The sequence below is a fragment of the Callospermophilus lateralis genome, chromosome 8 (genome assembly GCF_048772815.1).
Source record: "Callospermophilus lateralis isolate mCalLat2 chromosome 8, mCalLat2.hap1, whole genome shotgun sequence".
NCBI lineage: Eukaryota > Metazoa > Chordata > Mammalia > Rodentia > Sciuridae > Callospermophilus > Callospermophilus lateralis.
Genome location: NC_135312.1, coordinates 114660049 through 114675372, shown reverse-complemented (window position 1 = coordinate 114675372; position 15324 = coordinate 114660049). Strand labels below are relative to the sequence as shown.

The window sequence follows — 15324 nt, the reverse complement described above, 5'->3', positions numbered from 1 at the left end:
AAACACGGAAAGGGTGGCTGCCTGGGCCCTTGGGTCACTCAAGAGCAAAGATAGGGAAGTGTGAGGGTGTGGCCCCGTAAGGCTGGGTGGAGCAGCATGACTTCCAGACATCTCCTTGGTGTCCCAGGATTCCCTGCTAGCAATTTAATGGTAGGGTAGCCATGGAAAAAAATGAGGGAAAATTTAAGGAATTATTTCCTTAGGAGACACACCATTCTCATCATACCATCATGTTAAATGTATTGATTTCTTTTGAGTTCTTTAAATACTTTATTGGTATGCAGTTATACTGAGTAAGGAATCCTAACACAGAATGTCCAAAGCAAGTAGAGTCTTTACAATTGGTAACACTGTGTTCATAATATGGCCTAATGGTTAGGAGCCTGGGGTCAGAGCTAGTTATCTACGTTCAAATCTTGGTTCCATCACTGGCTGGCTTCTTTCTCATCTTATTGTCCTCATTTGTACACCGAGGATAATAATTTTATCAACTCACAAGGTTGATGTGAAGAATAAATGAGCACTTTACCTATATAAAACCTTCAAACAGTGCCTGGCTCATAATCAGTACTCAATACACATCAGCTACTGTTTTTTTTTTTTTGTTGTTGCTGTTGTTGACACTTTGGATATAACACCAGGGGTGATTTACCACTGAGCCACATCCCTTGCTCTTTTGTTTTGTTTTTTTAGTTTGAGACAGGGTTTCACTAAGCTGCTGAGGCTGGCCTTGTATTTGCAATCCTCCTGCCTCAGCCTCCTGAGCTGAGTTTCGAGGATTACAGGTGTGTGCCCCTGGCTCAGGTATTATTTTTATTATCAACAACCTATCCCCCAAAAACCTTTTTTTTTTTTTAAATATTTATTTCTTAGTTGTAGTTGGGCACGATACTTTATTTTATTTATTTATTTTATGTGGTGCTGAGGATCGAACCCAGGGCCTTGCACATAATAGGCACACACTCTACTGCTGAGCCACAGTCCCAGTCCATGTGTTTTGTTTTGGGGTTTCTTTTTGGTGGTCTCAGGGATCAAACCCAGGGCCCTCACACATGCTAGGCAGGTTCCCTACATCTCTAGCACCACCTGTGAGTTTTGGCAATTAAAGTTTCATTGATTTAAATGAATATGAATATATATGAATAGACTACCTCCTCATCTGTCTATTCCTTTTTAAAAGGAGGATTAAAAAACAAATTAGGGCTGGGATTGTGGCTAAACGGTAGAGAACTTGCCTAGCATGGGCGCGACCCGTGTTCAGTTCTCAGCACCACATAAAAATAAAGGCATTGTGTTGTGTCCATTTACAAAAAAAAAAAAAAAAAAAAAGAAAGAAAAAAAGAAAAAAAAAGATTCTCTCTCTCTCTTAAAAAAAAAAAATTAACAAAACCCCGAATGACTTAAAATAAAAGAAAATTCCTGACTCAATGATGGAAACATGGAACAAGACAAAATAATTAACTACTGTTCCTGTTAAGAGCTACTCTATCATTAATTGTTTAAAAAGAACAAACAGTCCTGATTTCTTCATCATTTTAATATTTTAAAGATTTTATCAGGTTAATCTGACCAAAGGAGAGACCACATCAACGCTATTTTCCATCTGTGAGAAATGGAAGCAGAAGTCACTTGAGAAAAACGTTAGTATCTATCTATTGATAAAAACTGCTAACTAGTAGCTATTAAAGGTTCCAGTATAATTAGGCTTTAAAAAATGAAAAAAAAAAAAAAGTGGGAAATCCACCCACCTTAATAAAAACTTCACTTCAACTTCATTTTAAAATGTACTCAGTGGACTGGGCACAGTGGTGTACACCTGTAATCCCAGTGGCTCAGGAGGCCAAGGCAGGAGAATCTCAAGTTAAAAGCCAGCCTCAGCAAAAGCAAGGCAACTTAGTGAGGCCTTGCCTCTAAATAAAATACAAGACAGGGCTGGGGATGTGGCTCAGTGGTCAAGTGCTCCTGAGTTCAATCTCCAGTACCCCCCAACCCCCAAATTTACTCAGTGGGCAAAGTTGCTTAAGATGTAAACTCTATCAAGATATAACTCTCTGTCAGTCACTCCTATTAGCATAACCAACAGGGTCAGGTTTTTGAGTTTCACTTGGTCGACACCTTACAACCCCTGTGTGGCCTGCTTCCTCTTCCCCTGTGTTTCTCCTACTAATGAAACCCTGCTTTCAAAGCCTAGGTGGTGTTCTGGTCAACTTATCTAAAGCACTCTTAGGGTCAAGGGACAATTTCCTATTTGTTTCACCATCTTTTTCTAGGGAATAATGGATTTTAAAATATATTGTAGAACAAATCCCTCCACCACAAACATTTTTAAAAGCCCAACTTACCATGTATTTTCTGTACAGAGGATGTCCTGGTTTGGGACGAGGGGGTAGCACCGGATCTTGACTTTTAAAGATATGACTCTTGGCTTTTGAGAGCCCAGATGCCAAGTGACTTTGTTTTTTCTGAAGATCCATGTCAGAAGAGGACCGACTAAAAGGCAGTTTTTTATTTGATGTTCGGGTTGCAGGAAGTTTGGGGGGAGGTGGCCTCTCGGGGGCTCCTTTGGGAGGAGGCCGTCTAGCTGGAGTAGGTTTTCCATTAACGGGTCTGAAAGTCAATGGGAAGTCAGGAGTCAGTGTTGTGATCAGTATTAGGTTCCACTCTGTCCTTTCCTACAGGTGTACACACACACACACACACACACACACACACACACACACAGCTTTCTGCAAGTGGAGTGCAATTCACTGAAACCTGCAGGGTATGCTATTTTTGAGCAAATGACTGCTGCATTAAACATTATATTATTAGAGGAAATGCCATGATGTTCCAGCTTCCTGTTATCTTGCACCAGAGATTCATTAGTTCAAGACAAACAAGCATTTACTATCACGAGCTCTCTGAGGCCCTGACTGCTCTTAAACACATCATGACTATTTCAGGAAGCTAAGCACTTTTCCACCCAAGTCTGGGATGAAAAGCTTATAATAAGATATCAGGTATGTGTGCTGGGGGCTTGCATGTGATTAGAAAAGGAACATCAAAACCCCCTGATGTTCATCTGGTAGGACTTACTATTAAGACTAACTTAGAATAACATAAAGAAAACTCATTTTGAAAATGGGAGAGGACAACTCTTATGTTGAAAGCTTTTTCTTAAAAACTATGATAGAAATAAATTTCAACATGGCAGTGTCTTCTGGTAGCATTGTAGCCTTTTGTTCAAACAGCTCTGGAGCTCAGAAAGCAGGCCACCTCTGAATTCACAAAGCCTGTGTCACTTTACAGATGCCCCAGACCAGGCGTGACTCTCTTAACTGGGAGTGGGTGTGTGTGTTTCAGAAGTGAGGTTGTTGTAGGTTTGGAAAGGAGCCTTGTTCATTTATTTGAGGAAAAGTAAAAGAAATCCACATTTGTGCTCTGCAAAATTTTGGACTATGTTAAAAGAAAAAGGAGCAGAGATTTCTCTAACCTGCTGTCAGAAGCAGACTGTAGGCTGGTAGCCTGGGTGAATTTGTGGGTTTATTTTATCTCTAAACAAAGATCTGAGACCAACAATACTTGGTCTGTGGGACTGCAAAATGGTGAGGCCAATATGGAAAGCAGTATGGAGATTCCTGGGAAAGCTGGGAATGGAACCACCATTTGACCCAGCTATTCCCCTTCTCGGTCTATTCCCTGAAGACCTCAAAAGAGCGTACTACAGGGATACTGCCACATCGATGTTCATAGCAGCACAATTCACAATAGCTAGACTGTGGAACCAACCCCGATGCCCCTCAATAGATGAATGGATAAAAAAAATGTGGCATTTATACACAATGGAGTACTACGCAGCACTAAGAAATGACAAAATCATGGAATTTGCAGGGAAATGGATGGCACTAGAGCAGATTATGCTAAGTGAAGCTAGCCAATCCCTAAAAAACAAATGCCAAATGTCTTCTTTGATATAATGAGAGCAACCAAGAACAGAGCAGGGAGGAAGAGCAGGAGGAAAAGATTAACATTAAGCAGAGTCATGAAGTGGGAGGGAAAGGGAGAGAAAAGGGAAATTGCTTGGAAATGGAAGGAGACCCTCATTGTTATACAAAATTACATATAAGAGGTTGTGAGGGGAATGGGAAAAAAATAAGGAGAGAAATGAATTACAGTAGATGGGGTAGAGAGAGAAGATGGGAGGGGAGGGGGGATAGTAGAAGATAGGAAAGGTAGCAGAATACAACAGTTACTATTATGGTATTATGTAAAAATGTGGATGTGTAACCGATGTGATTCTGAAATCTTTGTAATGTTTTGAATAACCAATAAAAAATAAAATAAAATAAAATAAAAAAATAAAACAAAAAACAAACAAACAAACAAAAAAAAAACAAAAAAAACAATACTTGGTCTGGATGATACAAAAAGATCGTCAGGTCTCTGAGTCATTCATTTTATTTTACTTTATTTTTTGGTACCAACCACATCTCCAGTCCCCCTTTTTAAAAGACAGGACCTCACTAAGTTGCTGAGGCTGACTTTGAACTTGCAATCCTCCTGCCTCAGCCTCCTGAGCTGCTGGGATTACAGGTGCACACCACAGTGCCCGGCTCATTCATGTTTCTCTATAACTTTTCCCACACTTCCTTACCTTGGTGGCAACCTTGGGGGTCCTCGCACAAAACCTCCGGTCTCACCAGCTTGGTTGGATTCCTACAAGGATCAGAGGAGAATTTTTAGCCAACATTAACCTAAAACAAGAACTTTGTCAAGAGGAACTTTAGAGAATTTAGCTGGGTCTGAAAGTGTAAATGTAACTCAGTTATTGAAAATAGCAGAAAAGAATTTTTGATCTTAAATAATATTAACTCACTATTTACTCCACACTATTCATGTCCTAATACAAGTGAAAACACCCAGCAGAGGAAACCAAGGCATCTCCTGTTGTGGACCAGAACCAGACAACAGCACTGCAGGGCCACGCACGGGGTGATGCATGAGATATTAGGGGATGACATTTACATCATGGTGGGTCACAAAGTAAGCAGGCACCACAGGAAGTAAACAAACACATGACCCTTGTTAATCCCAATTACACAGAGGAAACACTGTTCCTGAGTCTAAACACCTACTAATTGAAGTGGTTATTAGTTGGTTTATAGGCAGATCCTATCTCATCACTGGATGGTTTCGACATTTTGCAAAACTGAAGAGGCAAGAAAGCAGCCTGAGGGATGGCCCAAAGGGCACTCGTACCACCAGGCCACCGTAGGTGGATGGGCTAAGAGTTTTATAGGGAAGAGTGAAGGGAACAATGTGAAAAATTAAAGATGGATGTAACCTAACCGTAGATGAGAGAAACTGGAAGCACATAGAGATTAACAGGAAGACTTTCCCAGGGGAAGGGACTCAAGCTGCTGCTTAAACAGGTCTTCTGAACAGGGCATAGCCCAAGCATTGGGGAATGAGCACAACTCACAGAAATATCTTCAGATCTCCTGTTGAGTGACAAGCTAAAAGATCTCAAAGCCAAACTCAAAAACAACAACAACAATAAAAACCTCCTCACTAAATTTTTATTGTCTCCTTTTTAAAATCAGAACTGGAAAATTTCCAACTAAAACCTACTTTTCCTCTCCCACTTTCTAAGACCCCAACACAATACACAAGAAATATTCTAAGACATCATAGGGAAAAATGGTTAGTCCTTTAAAATTATACTTCCTTTTTTTTGTAAAGGGACTTAATTATAGCTTGGGAATCTCTAGCTAATTCAGACTGTTTTCTTCCTTCATATCCTATACATGAGTTAAAACTTACTTTCATGATTTTAAATTCACATGGAATATAGCTTTCCCTTAAAAATCACATAATTAGGGACTGGGGTTGTGGCTCAGTGGTAGACTGCTTGCCTAGCATGCGTGAGGCACTGGGTTCGATCCTCAGCACCACGTAAAAAAGAAAAATTAGCAAAAAAAAGGTATTGTGTTCATCTACAACTAAAAAAGCAATTCTTTTTTTAAAAAATCACATGATTAAGTTCCAATAATGGTGATCATTTAAACATATTTCAATGTTTTAAAATCCCATTTTTAAAGACAAATTAAGTTTGCCCTTAAAACTTGGTTTCAATAATGTGTTCAGTTAATAAAGAGAGGCGAGTCACTAGTTCATAAACCCTGAAGTAATCCAGAATATAATCCATTCCTTATAAATACACTGTTGTCTATATTTCTTCCTGGCAGATAATGCTATGATACTTGAAAAGGCATTTACTTCTTTGGTCATCTTTAAAATTAAATCAAACAGGGGCTGGCATTGTAGCTCAGTGGCAGAGCGCTTGCATAGCAATTGTGAGGCACTGGGTTCGATCCTCAGCACCACATAAAAATAAAATAAATAAATCTAACTATATATATATTTATATCTAACTATATATATACATACGTATATGTATGTATATATATAAATTAAATCAAAAAATCTCAAACAGATAGGGAGTAATTAACATTGTAGTTGTATACCTTAACAATTAAGGAGAAATCTCAAAAGAATATCAATGTATGAACTTGACAGGGAAAGGTAAGGATGATGTATTGTAATAAAGACACAGCATATGGTCCAAAATCGGTGTCAAATATTACCTGCAGTTTTTCCTGGGTGGTGGTTTTGTTTTCTTTTGCTCTTTTGTGATTCTAGGGATTGAACCCAGGTCCTTGAGCAAGCAAATGTTCTACCACTGACTCCCAGACCCTCGGTGATAATTTTGTGGGAAATCTCAAGTACTTTTTAATTTCTCAATTTTCTACAGTGAGCAAATTTTAAATCGGAATAAAAAAAGGCAGTACATCCAAACTCCTCAGGGACATCGGGCACATCTTGAAAGGCATTGCTACGTCTGATACACTCCAAATGCCAAGAACACAGGGACAGTTCCCCCCAGAGCCACTGTCTTCGTGTTTGCTCAAGCATGGGCTTGTGCCCAGGTTCTGCTGACAGTCTTTGGAAGATTATCGATTAGGGACTTCCTTCTCTTCAGCATTCCACGCATACTTCAAAGCCTCTCTGTACCTGCTCTGTGGAAATTTTTCTCTAGTCTGACATCCCTAGACTTCGGCAGTTGATGTGTCTGGATAAGCATTTCAGTTCCTGGCAAATTTGGTTTTTTTCTGCTTGTATTGTGTCTGTAGAAATCTTTTTGTTCATCGGCATTAGAATCACACTTTAACTTCAAAATAATTCCCCAGTATTTTTGTGGTATTTTAAAAAGACAAAGATTTCTCCTGAGACCACACTCCTGTGTGCTCTTGTGTGTGGGAATTACTAAGCAGCCTCTATAGATGTATTTCTTTTAAGAACTTAGGCTGCTTATGTTCTGAATTCAAAATCAGCCTGTTTCCTCCCACAGACCCTTCTGAGCTACATGACTGACACATATATACTCTGCACTCTCGGCTGACTCTCCTCCTGTACCTGTGGGTAGCTTCCCTGGGGATGCTTTGAGAGCCTGTGTGCCCAGGGGCAGCAGGGCACACAGAGGCATCTGCTTTTACTGGCAGAAGGGCTCCAGTGGCCCCGACACTCCTCACTCAAATGGAGTCCTTCATCATTTAAGTGAAGAAGGTGAGGACTGGCAACTGCAGCCATCTTACCCGAGATGGAAAGTTCCCCATGGCAGGAGAAATAGCAGAGGGTTTTTGTTGCATGACATTAAAAGGCGCAGTTGGCAAAGACCATGCCTCTTCTCCTGGGTCACTACAATGATAAAATATTCTTTCTAGAGACCCTCATATCCACATTTTAATCTTTAGGGCCTCTGGTCTAAAATTCATTCAGTAGTCATAATTCTCAAACAAAAGGAATTTCTTAAGCATCTATGTGACTTTCTGTCTCTAGAAGTCTGTACACGTGACTTCAGGCAAATCACTGAATGTCGGAGGCGGCCTTGAACAGGAGCTAAGCACACGTCTTTAAGTGTGGAGTAAGGAGGTACTAAGCTGGCATTCATGTGGACTCACCTCTGCTTACAGCAGGTACAGCTCTGGGACTGGGTGTCCTCAATGGGGCTGAGTTACACCCCCCTGTTTGTTGTAATACTACCCTTTATCTTTTTTTTTTTTGGATGGAGTGTTCTATCAACAGCTCCCCTCAATAAATAGGGCTTCAGATTGTGCTACCCCACCCTACCTGCCTCCGGTGTTCTTCTCTTGTCCCCTCAGAGGACCTTGCATCTGAGGTGGAGAAGCTGTCCTGAAACCACCCAAGAAAAAGGTACTTTCTGTGTCTGGGTAATCTGTTCGCCCAGATTTACCCAAGTGACCTTGGTTCCACAGCCCGCGCTAGACAGGGGTTACAACTGAACTTGTGTCTGTTCTGTTTTTCTTTCATACTCAGTTTATTTATTATGTATGTATTTAGGAAAATATAGACCTGCTCCGACCCTATAAACAGTGGAGGATGGGACTTTCCTCATGTTATGATTGTGAGGTACAAACACAACTATGCCTCTAGTGTCTCCCCAGACGGTTTCGTTTATTCCAACTTCCTTTTCTTGTTTTTCTAAAACATGGGAGTTGCTTGGCGAATGCTTAACACCCAATATAATAATTATTTCAATAGAGCTTTGTCACTCACAAAACCCATGACATCACTTCCTGAATGATATATACACTACTCATCACCCTCTCGCTCCCTTTTTAACACTTTGAGAGTAAGAAACCCATAACTCTCTCAAGCAGCTGTCCCTCCATGGAAGTGAGAGACTTTCTCATTCAACAACAGTATGTAGGGGCCCTACTATCCTCTTTGGGGTTTCCTTGGCCCAATTTTTTTTTTTTTTTTTGGTACCAGGGATTTAACCCAGGGGTACTTAACCATTGAGACATATCCCTAGCCTTTTTTTTTTTTTTAAAGATTTATTTATTCTTATTTTTCTGTGATTTTTAAAATATATTTTATACATTGTATATTTGCATTATGTATTTTTTGTATATTTTTATTTATATATGACAGCAGAATGCATTACAATTCTTATTACACTTATAAAGCACAATTTTTCATATCTCTGGTTTAATACACAGTAATATTCACACCAATTTGATGCCTAGCCCTTTTTATTTTTTAATTTTGACACAGGGTCTTGCCAAATTGCTTAGGGCCTTGCTAAGTTGCTGAGGCTGCCTTTGAACTTGCTATCCACCTATCTCAACCTCTTAAGCTACTGGGATTATCGGCGTGTACCACCACTCTTCGCTTGGACCAGTTTTTTCAATATCTTTATTTTATTATTATGTGATGCTGAGGATCGAATCCAGTGTCTCACGCATGCCAGGTGAGCATGCTACCACGTGAGCCACATCCCAAGCCCTTGGCCCAGTTTTAATAAAAAATGATTACCAACATTCTGAATGTACAAATGACCACTGAATTTTAATTCATTCTACAGAAAATCTCCTTTAACTTGGTATTGACTAATTTAATCTCTCCTTCAAAGAAATGTCTCTTTCTAGATGATTAGATGGATTTGCCTGCATGATAGGCATAGTGTAAACCTATTATAAAATTTGAACTGAAAATGTGGTTCAAAGAGTTTAAGAATTGATTTCTTTTGAAACAAGTCTTAAAGATCATCTATCACATGAAAATTTTTAAAAATATATAAGGAATCATATTGAGGTTATAATAAAAATATATATACATCATCTTAACATATGTACAGTAAAGCACTAATTTAAAAAACATTTTTCTCTTTAATTTCACATTAAAAAAGTCTTTGGGTAATTATCTTAAAATTATGCCACCAGTTGGGTATTTTAAATAAAAGCTAACAATCTGGCTAAATCCACTTCCACAAATATTAAAGGTTTTCCCAGATTTAAAATAACTTCCTCATTATTAGCATCATTTAAAAGGCAATGTCATTACATTGGTACAATATAGGATATTTTATAGTGAAGCATAATGAATTAGCCTAATCCCTCTGTAGGGACTTCTAAAATATTGAACATCGCATGGGATTTGGCAACTGGTTTCTAATAAAAGTATTTTTTCAATATGACCAGTAGTAAAATCATTTAGACATTAGCTGAATATTTAACATTGGTGCACAGCTCTGTCTTCAACATAACATACTCTTCACAACACAATTGACAGGCACTTACCAAGTTTCTAGATCTGTCAGCATTACTGGGTTTTCCAGGTACTGTGCTGTACGTGTTTCCAATAGGTTTTTCAGCTGGGAGTGGAGGTGGGCTTTGTGGATCCTCATGTAAACCTGGAAAAAACAGTAATTCATCAGTAATGCCTAGTCTGGCATTCCAAAGAATGAAATGATTGCAGCTTGATTCCTTAGAAAAATGGCTAACACAAAAGAGCCACACATAGGACGGACAGAAATCGATGTGTTGGTCAACACCAGTTACTTTTATTATATATATTTAGAGACAGTGAAAATAATACTAAATAATTACACCAGCAGCTAGCATTTGTGGAGAAACTTCTATGTTCCTGGCATTAACTCAAGGCAACCTTATTTGAGTATATTTCTTAAGCCAACTTCTATGTGCTGGATTTATCTAGTCTACTCGCTAGTTGCCCCATGTAGGCATTTAATGTAAATGAAATAAAATGAAAATTTCATTCCTTAGTTGCACTAGTCAAAAAAGATGGAGACTTCCCTCCCTTCCCTTTTTTTTTTTTATGGTCCTAGGCATCAAACTTAGGGTGTGTACATGCTAGGCAAGCACTCTATCACCGAGCCACATCCCCAACCCGATTTCTATTTTCAGACAGGGTCTTGCTAAGTTTCCCAGGTTGGCCTCAAACTTGCAATCCTCCTGCCTCAGCCTCCACAGGCAGCAACCCTGTCCCTGGCCCACACTGTTCAAGGACTCAACAGTCACTGGTGGCGAAGGGCTATTGCACAGATACAGAACATTTCCATCTCTGCAGAAAGGTCTACTAGACAGTGTGGTGCTAGATGAATAGACTATCTAATTTACTGATGAAGAAAGAAATACATGAGCTATCCAAGGTCTTAATGTTAGTGTTTTGTTTTGGTTTTGGCTCTTGAACCCTAAAGCCTGACTCGTTCTAATAAGACATGCTCTTTAACAGGAGGTGTACCTAACCCACTCCCATCCACAAGTAAATAAATGTTTTCTAATTTTTTAGCTCTAGATTAATGAGCATAGTCAGCCTCAATTAAAAACAGTACCTTTACATTCCAAACCACATCCTATCTCAGTAACAGTATGCTCCCAACTTATTTTAAAAGAAAGCAAAGACAACCAGATATAATGAGTGACAGCTAATTAAAATCTGCGTGCAAAACTGCCCGAGGAGGAGATGACCATAACACACTGAAGGAGGCCAAGGCCACTCTTTATCAGTGTTGGGTTTGGACCCTGAAAGGAGATGGGAATTTTCTTTTTTTTCTTTTTTTTTCAAATGAACACTTTCTACTGCCATTTTACACGAAAAACCTATAACAAGAGGATGATTTGTCAGGTTCCTGTTTCATCCACAGACAGGAAAACATTCTCCAAGGGAAGAAAATACCCAGGCCAGCTGCTAGGAAAACAATGATTTAGAGACAGGCAAGTGTTCTCGGTGAGAGGCAGAGCCGCCCTGGGAATTAAGACCCACGCAGACACATCCAACTTAGTCACCAGCTATTCCCCGCACCCCCGCCCCCGCCAGGCTGGGGGGCACTGCACAGGCTAGGCAGCATTCTGCCACTAGGCAGTCCCCAGCCCTGAAGGCAGTCACCATTTTGAAGACATTCCCCTTGCTGTACTTTCCCTATTCAAAAGGACAATGAATCACATTTAGCATATGACACTGTTGTTAGAAATATTTAAAAGTACAAAGTCGAAATAGGGAAGCAGTAAAGAGGGAGTTTCTGGGCAGGAAGGGCCACCCCAGGGTGTACCTGGGCTGTGAAAGGAGAATTCTGCTTTTACATTGCATGCAGCAGCCAAAGGTATCACTAAGAAAAGAGTGGCCTCTGAGCAGAGACCCGAAAGAATGGGGAGGGAGGAGCCCTGCAGATATCTGGGAAAAGAATGTCCTGGTTAGAATAACAGGTCGCAAGGGAGAAGAGCTGATGGGTTCAGAGAATATCAAGGACTTCTCAACCACAGTGTTCCTTTCTTCCCCGGTCCACTCCAAGTTCTTCAGACACCCAAAGTCTTGTTCTTTTTTCTCTGCAGCATATACACATTGCCTGGTTTCTGTTAGATGTATGTATCATTCATTTGTTCATTTTTCAGTACTAAAGATTGAACCCAGGGTGATCTATCACAGAGCTACATCTGCAGTCTTTTTTTGTTTTGTTTTTTTAAATTTTAAGACAGGGCCTTGCTAAGTTGCCAAGGATGGCCTCAAACTTGCCTTAGCCTCCTAGGCAGCTAGGATTACCACACCTGCCAGGAGCAACTCCTTAGAAACCATCTTGGAGCAGGGCGCAGTGGCATGTGTCTATAATCCCGCTGGCTGGGGAGGCTGAGGGAGGAGGATCGTGAGAGAGTTCAAAGCCAGCCTCAGCAAAAGCGAAGTGCTCAGCAACTCAGTGAGACCCTGTGTTTGGATAAAACACAAAATAGGACTGGAGAATGTGGCTCAGGGTCAAGTGCCTCTGACTGAGTTCAATCCTTGGTACCTCCTACAAAAAAATACCCACCATCTTGGCATGACAGTTCCTCACATTTAGCACAGGCGTTCAACTTTCTCACAGAACCTGGAGTTCCATGGGGAGATTAAAGTTTCTGCCCTGGTATAGCCAGTTTAGAGATGTGCAGAAAAGGTCACTACAGCCCTTAGTTGGTGTCTGGGAACTTGGACTTTGGGACAGTTCCCATGATTCCCAGAACTGAGAAAATACAAGAATATGTTTCATGTGGAACACCTGCTTTCCTTCTGGGAATCTGAAATTTCAGTACATGTCAAGATTTCTAGAGGTGCCTATGGAACCAGCCTCTACTCATGACCGTTTGATGAACATCTCTGGTTCCCAATACTTCACACGGGTTGTCACAACTCCTTGTTGGGAGGGTTAACTTATCCTGTGTGATGTCACTAACAAAAGACTCGGATGTTTGTGCCAGGGTTCCTCCAGATCTCACACCATTTACCTTTTTCTTTGCTGATTTTGCCTCATACTTTCCCCTTCTCCTCCCCTGTACCAGGGACAGAACCCAGGGCTTTGCACAGTCTGGGCAAGCACTCACCACTGAGCTACATCCCCGGGCCCTGATTCTGCCTCATACACTTTTGCTGTAATAAATCATAGCCACGAACATGACTATGTTATGTCCTGTGAGTCTTCCTATTAAATTGTCAAACCTGGCATCTTAAAGGACACAACACAACAGAAGAATAAATTTAAGGATAAAAATTGTATTGCTTAAGACCCACATGGGCTTCTGGCAATATTTACTATCATTATATTTCACTGTGCCTGTTAAAATCCAGAGTGCATTTGATAAGGTAACAACAAACAGGCAAACAACCTGATGAGGTATCATCTTACTGATTTCTGAGCTCTATGACACTGTCAAAAGAAATATACCGGGCTGGGGATGTGGCTCAAGTGGTAGCGCGCTCGCCTGGCATGTGTGCGGCCCGGGTTTGATTCTCAGCACCACGTACAAACAAAGATGCTGTGTCTGCCGATAACTAAAAAATAAATATTAAAAAATTTTCTCTCTCTGTCTCTCTCTCTCTCTCTCTCCTCTCTCACTCTCTCTTTAAAAAAAAAAAAAAAAGAAGAAATATACCACCTGTTCTTTAACTCACACTACAATATAAGAAGTGAGAAACCACCAGAATTTGATATCCTTGACTTTTTCTCCTCCTCATTGTTCACAGCAACTCAGTTCAATCTTCTAGCTACTGGGCTGAGAGCCATCAGTTAATGGCAAAGCCATCAAGAGACAAAACCAATAATTCTTCTGGGCAGTGCTTCATAGGAAAAACCAACCCCTAAAATAAAGGGCATGCCAGCTAGACAGTACTGGGCTGGAACAGGTTGAAGACCTGGGCGTGCGCGTGCTACACACACACACACACACACACACACACACGCAATTCTACCCATAAAAAATAATCTCTGGGGCCTAAAATGAATAGTTTTGGCCTTTTGTCTTTTCCATTACAATAAATATCAAATTTCACTCTCTCTTTATTTTTATTTTTTTATTTTTTCAGTGCTGGGGATCAAACCCAGGGGCTTGTGCCTATAGGCAAGCACACTACTACTGAGCTACATCCCCAGCCCTAAATATCACTTTATTTTTTTTTTAAGGTACTGAGTATTGAACCCAGGGATGCTTAACCACTGAGCCACATCCACAGCCCTTTTTTATATTTTACTTAGAGACAGGGTCTCACTAAGTTGCTGAGCCTGGCTTTGTACTGGGATCTGCCTGCCTCAGTCTCCTGAGCTGCCGGAATTAAAGGCGTGCACCACTTTTTCTTTTCTTTTTAAATTTTTAAAAAAATATTTATTTTTAGTTTTCGGTGAACACAACATCTTCATTTTATTTTTATGTGGTATTGAGGATCGAACCCAGTGCCACGCGCATGCCAGGCGAGCGCGCTACCGCTTGAGCCACATCCCCAGCCCTCTTTTTAAAAATTTGTTCTAATTAGTTATACATGACAGAAGAATGCATTTAAATTCATTGTACACAAATGGAGCACAACTTTTCATTCATCTGGTTATACACAATGTAGTCATAACACATGTGCAGTCATCCATGTACTTAAGGTAATGATGTTCATCTCATCCCACCATCTTTCCTGCCCCCATGCCCCCTCCCCTCCCCTCCTCATATTTCTTTTTGAAGTACTTGTTAAAGCTCATACAGAATTTCATCTATTGCACTACTTAAAAATCAAATGAAAAATTATCTAAAAATGCATGGAGTAATTTAAAAGTACTATTCCTTGCAATAGAGCCATCATAAGAAAGAAGGAATTTTCATCCATTGTTATATGCTTTTAAAGCTTTTGTATACAGGTTTTCACAAAATTCATACATAGCCATATTTAGATGATGCTGATTGGAAAAATATACCCCTGATGAAATCATACAACTTCATTTGCTGTTAGTTTCAATTACTTTCCCCTCAACCTTTACCAGAGGCACCAACATGGGATACTACAATTGTTCTGAGACTTACATTCTCCATGCATTCTCTCTGTGTAAACACAACCTTACATAAAAATGAAATTCAAATTTACTGTGCTAATTCTGCAAAGAATTGAGAGAAAACACCTTGCTTTTGAATGTCCATGACTATGAATAATAAATAGCAAGTTACCAATAATTTCAAAAGC

At 40.0% G+C, this 15324-nt stretch overlaps 1 protein-coding gene across 6 annotated transcripts in view; it reads right to left on the bottom strand.

The window, feature by feature from the left end:
* The window catches only part of Sh3d19 (SH3 domain containing 19), a 182548-nt gene that overhangs the window by 23019 nt on the left and 144205 nt on the right, over nucleotides 1-15324 (bottom strand). For all 6 annotated transcript variants that reach the window (XM_076864324.2, XM_076864322.2, XM_076864323.2 and 3 more), the window contains exons 9-11: nucleotides 10143-10255; nucleotides 4634-4695; nucleotides 2343-2607 (exon numbers count right to left, since the gene is read on the bottom strand). In XM_076864324.2, the coding sequence (XP_076720439.2) occupies nucleotides 2343-2607; nucleotides 4634-4695; nucleotides 10143-10255 (440 nt within the window). The remainder of the gene's footprint in view (nucleotides 1-2342; nucleotides 2608-4633; nucleotides 4696-10142; nucleotides 10256-15324) is intronic.